The sequence below is a fragment of the Solanum dulcamara genome, chromosome 9, assembly GCF_947179165.1.
Source record: "Solanum dulcamara chromosome 9, daSolDulc1.2, whole genome shotgun sequence".
In the NCBI taxonomy this organism is placed as follows: domain Eukaryota; kingdom Viridiplantae; phylum Streptophyta; class Magnoliopsida; order Solanales; family Solanaceae; genus Solanum; species Solanum dulcamara.
The window spans coordinates 15,618,524-15,626,041 of record NC_077245.1 but is presented as its reverse complement, the minus strand read 5'-3'; the positions used below and the strand labels follow the sequence as shown (position 1 = coordinate 15,626,041).

Here is a 7,518-nt window from a genome sequence, read left to right as displayed (position 1 = left end):
TTCACCAAAATGGAGGGAAGGTTTACTGTTTCTCTTTGGCCGTATGAATTTCTAAACTTGTTGAACATGAAGCAAGAGTCTGACCAAGAATGAGTCGATACACTCGACGGGATTTGTGGGCATTGTCAAATTTGCTTTACCTTTCAGTACTTGTACATCCACTTGTATTTGTATGTACCCTTTTGTACAAAGAGCTTACAGATACCACACACATTCACTTTCACTCTATTCTCGCCTCATAAACCACTGCCTTTCATTCACTTCTTTGCAATTACTTCATGGGAAATTGATTAAACTTGGTATTAACAAGAATACTTTTCTGGGTAATTGTTGCCTTGACTTGTATAGCAAGTTTGGTGTAAAAATTGATGCTTTAAAAGTATTTGATGAAATACCCTGCAAGAATATTGTGTCATGGAATATATGGTTAAAAGTGCATGTTCAGTCGGGTGATGTTAGTAGTGCACGCCAATTGTTTGATGAAATGCCTGAGAGGGATGTTGTGAGTTGGAATTCCATGATTTCGGGGTATGCTTCATATGGGTTGTTTGAGAATGCTTTGGGTGTTTTCTTGGAAATGCAAAAGTATAGTATTAGGCCTAGTGGATATACTTTCTCGATATTGGTTTCGTATGTAGAGTTTGCTTTCCATGGCAAGGAAATACATGGAAATATGCTAAGGAATGGTGTGGATTTGTCTAATGTGGTGGTTGGGAATTCACTGATTGATATGTATGGAAAGCTTGGGCTAGTGGACTATGCTACATGTGTCTTTTTAGCCATGGAGACAATGGATGTTATTTCATGGAACTCATTGATTTCGGGATGTTGTAAATCAGGGTATGTAGATACAGCCCTGTCTTATTTCTCTTTGATGAGGACTTGCAAATATTCACCGGATGAGTTCACAATGTCATCAGTGCTTATTGGCTGTTCTAACTTGCGCAGTTTGGAGAAGGGTAAGCAAATCTTATGTCTTTGCATAAAGATGGGTTTTTTGTGCAACACGATTGTTTCAAGTGCAGCAATTGACTTGTTTTCTAACTGCAACAGAATTGAGGATTCAGCTCGCATATTCAAGGATTCAAATGTTTGGGATATAGCTCTATGCAATTCGATGATTTCGAGCTATGCACTGAACAGTTTAGAAGAAAACGCCTTGCCTCTATTTGTCCTAACTTTAAGGAAAAATATTAGACCTACTGAGTTTACACTCAGCTGCATTCTTAGCTGTGTTACAACCTTCCCTGTGGATCTGGGGATTCAAGCTCATTCTTTGGTCATCAAGTTAGGCTTTGTATCAGATCCTGTTGTTTCCACTTCACTTGTAGATATGTACTGTAAATACGGATTGATTGATTCCGCCTCAAATATTTTCAATGACCTACTGACAAGAGATTTGATATCGTGGAACACCATGATCTTTGGGCTGGCTATCAATGGTGAACCTACCAAATCACTCGGCCTTTATTATGAACTACTTGAAGTCGGTGGTCAGCCAGATCGAATAACATTGACTGCGCTTCTTTTAGCTTGCAGCTATGGTGGGTTTGTGGATGAAGGTATAGCTATATTTTCTTCAATGGAAGATGTATATGGAGTTAGACCTGGCATTGAGCACTACACTTGTGTTGTGGGCATGATGATTAGGTCTGGTAAACTTAAAGAAGCTGGAGATATATTACAAAATATGCCTCGTGAGCCCAACAGTGAAATATGGGAATCAATACTTCTTGCTTGTGATATTTATGGGGACTTGAAAGAAACGGAAAAGGTTGCAGGGAAGATAATGGAGTTAGCACCAGAATCATCTCTTCCTTATTTGGTGCTAGCGCAAGTATACGAGTCCAGGGGAAGATGGGAGAGCCTTGTTCGGGTCAGAAAGGAGATGAAAGAGAGAATAGAAAATAAAGTAGCTAGTTACAGTTGGATTAGTGTATGCAACTGTGTAATTATGTTCCAAGCAGACCAATTTCTTAGTTGTGGCAGTAAGGACATAGGCATTTATTCAACGTTGAGGCTATTGACAGAGGATACATGGGATAAAGGTTTATGTCTATCAGTTGGAACTGGGAGTAATAGCTGCTAAACAGATGAGTATAGTGCACAGATAGAAAAGCAAAATTTAAAATTGATTCTTAAACAATGGGCAAAGCTTCAAGTTTGTTTTTGCTATTGATGTGGATTTGCTTTAAGTGGCATTCAAGGTCTGAATTTGATTCATTGCATCAAAAAGGATAAAAGCTTTTCCAAAGTTCAAAATTTCCACATGCATATGATGGAGAACCAGTAAGGGGAAAAAGGATACTCGCCTTGTTTCAGGATGCAGAATTGGAGCCATCCATAGAACTCAGACTGTTGCATCTGACAAAAACCTATATTTTGAAACTTAAGATGCCTAGCTGTTTTATTTTGGCCCATTAGACTTCATCAATATGAGATAATTCTTTCAGCTAGAGTAGTAATTTTATACGTCTTAATCAAGACACAAACATCTTTAGAGAACGATGATTGTCCCGTTGCGGATATCACTCATATAACCGGTCCATGTCTTGGATGCCTCATCGTAGAGTTTGAAGGCTGAGAGATGCTGAGTTTGACAGGAAGATTAAAAGGTAATGTAGAATCTGATCTCTCTCTAACCTGCGAAGCTCACATGTTTAGAAATTATTCAGTGTTTACTTTGTATGTTAGTTTACCACCTTTCTCATGTTTTACTTTTATGATAATCATTCTTTGATAGATCAGAACTTTTCATTAAAACCACACAAAGATGATTTAAAGACTATGTACAATGAGAATGAGTGGATCAATCACACTTAGCTAACAAGTTATCCCAATCATCTGTGCAAGTAGGGATCTTCAATTTACCCCAAAAGACTAAAGGAAACAAAAATCAAGTTACTTTTATCTCTTTCATTATGATGGAACAATTATCTTTCCTTCTACACTATCCAAAAAACATATAGAGCTGCGTAGTTCTCCATATAGCCTTTCCTTCTTTTTTAATTCTGCCCAGCTTCCAACTCGTAATTGCCTCCTTAACTATCCTTGGTGAAGCCCTTTCAACATTGAACGATGAACGTGATAGGTTCCATATCTGTTTAGTGAATTTGCAATGCAGCAGAACATAGTCAGTGCTCTTCCCCACTTTCTTTGCACAAACAACACCAACTCACTACAATTTCCTTCTATACATAAGATTATCACATTGTCAATATTGCTCCTTTACAGCACATATGTAAGAAAAATACTTTCCATGTTGCTTTGGCACCCCAAACATTCTTCCACGCCACATTTTTACCCTCATCCTCCTCAGTTAGCTCCCTATAGTGTAATTCCACCAATAAGATTTTGTGTATTTCGCCTTCCACATCATCTAATCCTCCTTTCAACTTTTACTTCTCAACGCTGATCGGAACATCTCTTCAGAGGACACTAAAGGAAATAAACTTTTATGTGTTCAAGGAAAAAAAAAGATCTTTAAGACTGGAAAGTGACTAGAAGATAAAACAAGGGGAAACTAAAAATGACTGAATTAGTTTTAGATGAAGGTGTTAAATGAAGTGATTCTCCTATTGACCATGAAAGATTCTTGACAAACAGTTTTTCAAACTTTGGGTGTTTTTTTCTTCTAGAAGTTATTTATTTCTGGTAGTTCTTGCTGTATTCCTGTTTTTTGTAGGCATACCTTCTTCAACTTTTTCATACTGAGAAAACGAGAATGCTGTCCTTTTGGTCCAGTTATTGACTGATAGTTCTGGCTTGTGTGTAGACAATTTGCAATACAGCATAGTACACTAGCAAATGCCTTACATAGCTTTTCCTGCTTTAGTTATCTTCTTTCTGTATGTGAAATTTGCTCTGTGATTGATTGACGTCATTAGTCATGATAACATTTATAAAGCTAGAAAAATATTTTTAACCTAGTGAAAAATAGACTTGGAATGTGCCTTATATCAAGTTTTGGTTTTCATCAGTAATTAGTATTCTGAAATATTGAATTTGAGCACGACGAACCTTTTTATGGTGTCTTTTCTTGTGTGATTAGTTCTTCTCTTCTTAGTACTTAAAAGCCTATAAGAAGTCTTCATTCTTGATGAGGGGTAATTACGGTACAAGAAACTCAAATTTGATACTTCATTTTCTCAGGTACAGAAAATTTCCGGTTCTCCATGTAATTGCTAAAAGGATCTGGATAAATCCTGCTTATTATTTAGGTAGCTTCTTCTTCTTCTTCTTCTTCTTCTTCTTCTTCTTCTTAAGTTTGTTATACTCCTATCTCTGATGAAGTTGTTTATGACCTGAAAGATCTACTTCGATGGACATGAAAAAAGGGCATAAAAGTGGTGAAATATAGTTGTTGTACTTGTCGTCCACCTCTTGGAATAAGTTGTCTTATTAAATACAGTTTCGTTTAAACTTACTTTTGGCTAGAAATTATGCCTCTTATGTAGATGTAATGTGAAATCTATAGAACTCTATGTTGTAAAGGGACCAGAAAACCGTTGATAATATGGAAGAAAGGCTAGAGCAGGACAGTTGAGACCTTCAGAGAACCTGTGCAACTCTTTTTTGAACCCTTAAAAGTTCAATGTCTCTTTGTACTTTTCTGTTGTCCATGCATTAATCGAAGTACTATATTTTTCGTTTGAAAATATCATATGATTCTTGCTTAACGTACAATAATTTTACATTGAACTAGATAGGAATACTCTTCATCTTTGTAATACTTAAATTTAGATGGTTAGATTATTCTAAAGCTTCTTCTTGGCTCTAATGTTTTGTGAATTCATAATTTTATGAATACGTGTCGTGAACTGTATATATAAAATGTTCATTTTTCCTGCCATAGATTCTGATATATAGCTGCAGAACACAATATTTGGATGAACTGGGAATGCTTGAGAGCTGGTTTTCCTTGCATGTTGGATTGGAAAAAAAAAACCTTCTTTCATGTTTGTATAACAAAATTAAATTATTATTTGATTGCTTATGATTAAATTATAGTCTTGTTGCACAAATTTGAAAAGAACAAAGGTTCATGTAATGTTTGAAGCTAGATGGTAGTGTAATTTCCCTCTAACAAAAATCAAAAAAGAATGTTAGATTCCAATCCTAATTTATAAAAGTTTAGGGAATGCTTTTTTTTTTCCACGAGTTTATAAGAAAGAATGAACTCTAGGGAAAGAAACGGTTGTTAAATTTAATAGATCCACAGAATGAGTGTTATAGAGATGCAAATGATAAAAATGAATGTGTAAGGGCAGCCCGGTGCACTAAAGCTTCCGCTATGTGCAGAGTCCGGGGAAGGGCCCGACCACAAGAGTCTATTGTACGCAGCCTTATCTTGCATTTCTGTCAGGGTTGTTTACAAGGTTTGAATGTGTGATTACATAAAATTAGACAAGATTAAAAATAATTGCTTTTGATATAACATCCAAATAACATTCATTAAGGATAAAATGAGAGAAGGTTGCTTGAGATATGATTTAATCAAATTTGCGCATGCAAAAATTTAATACTTTAAGGATATTTATTTTTTCTATTTATTGTGATAGTTTAAGAATGTACTGTCTACTTTAGAGATGTTTTTGGTCAAAAACTCGATAAAGTTGTTATTCTTAGGTTCTATTTTCAATTCTAAATTGGGAAACCTACACCCTATTGTGAATTGAGTCTTTGGTCTGGTCTACCTTATTTGGCAAATTTCACACATTCCCATGGGACTCTGGTATTACTAGTATATTTCCATGTTAGTACCTAATTGTTAGTAGTATATTTCCATGAGACTCTTAATTATTATTTTTAACCCTATGATAACCCGCAGCTGCTATATCTTTTGCTACAGTCATTGCCTTTAGGGTGAGCACTTTGTGCGCACTGAGTAAACTCCTCACTGTGTAATAGCATGCAAATCACACAAGAGATGTAAACTGCACAAGACATGCCCTATGTGATAGGTTCGACACAAAAGGTATTGAGGGGGGATTGATCCTACATCATCCGTGTGAATAACCATTCTCCAAACCAACTAAGCCATTCCGAAGGACCATGGGACTCTAAGTTAGCACTTAGAATTTTGGATGATCTCTCAACTTTTGATAATTCGCTATTATAGGTACTCAATTTTATTTTGCCTTACAAAAATCATTCAACTTTTTCAAGTTAGCTTTCATAGTCATTTTAGCCTCAAATATAATTTTTTGATACCTATTTAATGACGTGATAGTTCTAATTTTTTTGGAAAAAAAAATCGGTAAGTACGCTTCAACTCCAAACTTTAGTCAGAACACCTAAATTGTTTACACTAACTTGGCAATAATAAAATAAATAGAACTTGCTTGGCATGCCTAAATAGCTTAAACTTTTATATATTGCAACGTGGGATCAGCTACTTTCATTCTGGGAAAATTATGGAATTAGGCAAAATTATTAATATATTTATGGATAATAGTTATAGTTTAAAAATATTGTAAAAAAATCACTATTGTTTTTATAGCAAAATATATGCTTTTAATTATCTTCCTAAAATACATCCTATTTTCACTTCCCTCAACCCCACTCTCTCTCCTTATTTACTCCCGCATCTCTTTATATTCCTTTGTATGATTTTCAATCAGAATTCCATTGAAGCAGGTAACTTTTGATTGATGTATTTTTTGAGATTTTATCGCCATTTTTAGTATTGTTTTGTATTTTTTTTGGATCTTTTATGTGTCTTTCTTTTCCAATTTATTCATTCAATTTATATCGAGTATCTTGTGTTTGAAACAATTTCGCCATTATTTAGGATTGATTTTGTATTTTGTTCTCATTCTCCATCAAATTAAATATATTATTATTCGATGTTATACTATAATTATTTATATTCCAAACTTAATTGTATTATAAAGTCATGTTGTATTACAACCTAATCTGTATTCTAAACTTTTTTGTATTACAAACTAATTTTTATTCTAAACTTATTTTGTATTATCACTACACTTTTGTATTCCTATCTTATTTGTATTCTAAATACACTTTTTGTACTCCAAAATTTTTTATTCCTAACTTATTTGTATTTCAGACTAATTTTGTAAAACTTATTTGTATTACAAACTTATTTGCATTACAAACTAATTTGTATCCTAAACTTGTATTCTAAGCTAATTTGGAATATCACTACATTTTTTTTGTTCTAAATACGTCTTTTTGTATTTCAGACCACTTTGTATTCCAATCCTATTTGAATTACAAACTAATTTGTATTCTAAACTTATTTGTATTATAACTATTTTTTTATTTCCGACCTAAATGTATGCTAAATTCACTTTCTGTATTCCACTTTTATTCTGTATTCCAAACCTATTTGTATAACAAATATTCAATACGCCCACCAAATCATTAAAATTGTATCAAAATTCAAATTTATATAATGGACAGTTTTGAATTTTAATCATTCAACATACAAATTAATAAGGAATCCCAATTAAAAAACATTCAGTATACAATTGGAATCATATACTAAAATTGTAT

General features: G+C 33.9%; 1 protein-coding gene across 2 annotated transcripts; it reads left to right on the top strand.

Moving 5' to 3' along the window:
* On the top strand, nt 1-4,917 carry LOC129904623 (pentatricopeptide repeat-containing protein At1g43980, mitochondrial). Of its 2 annotated transcripts, XM_055980200.1 has the most exons (3): nt 1-2,615; nt 4,153-4,220; nt 4,856-4,917. In XM_055980200.1, the coding sequence occupies exon 1, from the start codon at nt 173-175 to the stop codon at nt 2,087-2,089; it is 1,917 nt and encodes a 638-aa protein (XP_055836175.1). In that variant the 5' UTR covers nt 1-172; the 3' UTR covers nt 2,090-2,615; nt 4,153-4,220; nt 4,856-4,917. The 2 variants fall into 2 exon arrangements, with proteins under 2 accessions (XP_055836175.1, XP_055836174.1); XM_055980199.1 differs by lacking the exon at nt 4,856-4,917 and having other exon boundaries at nt 4,153-4,766.
* The last annotated feature ends 2,601 nt before the right edge of the window (nt 4,918-7,518 follow it).

Bases quoted from the DNA above. Each gene is read 5' to 3' on its own strand.
- LOC129904623 (XM_055980200.1), top strand. From the start codon at position 173: ATGTACCCTTTTGTACAAAGAGCTTACAGATACCACACACATTCACTT.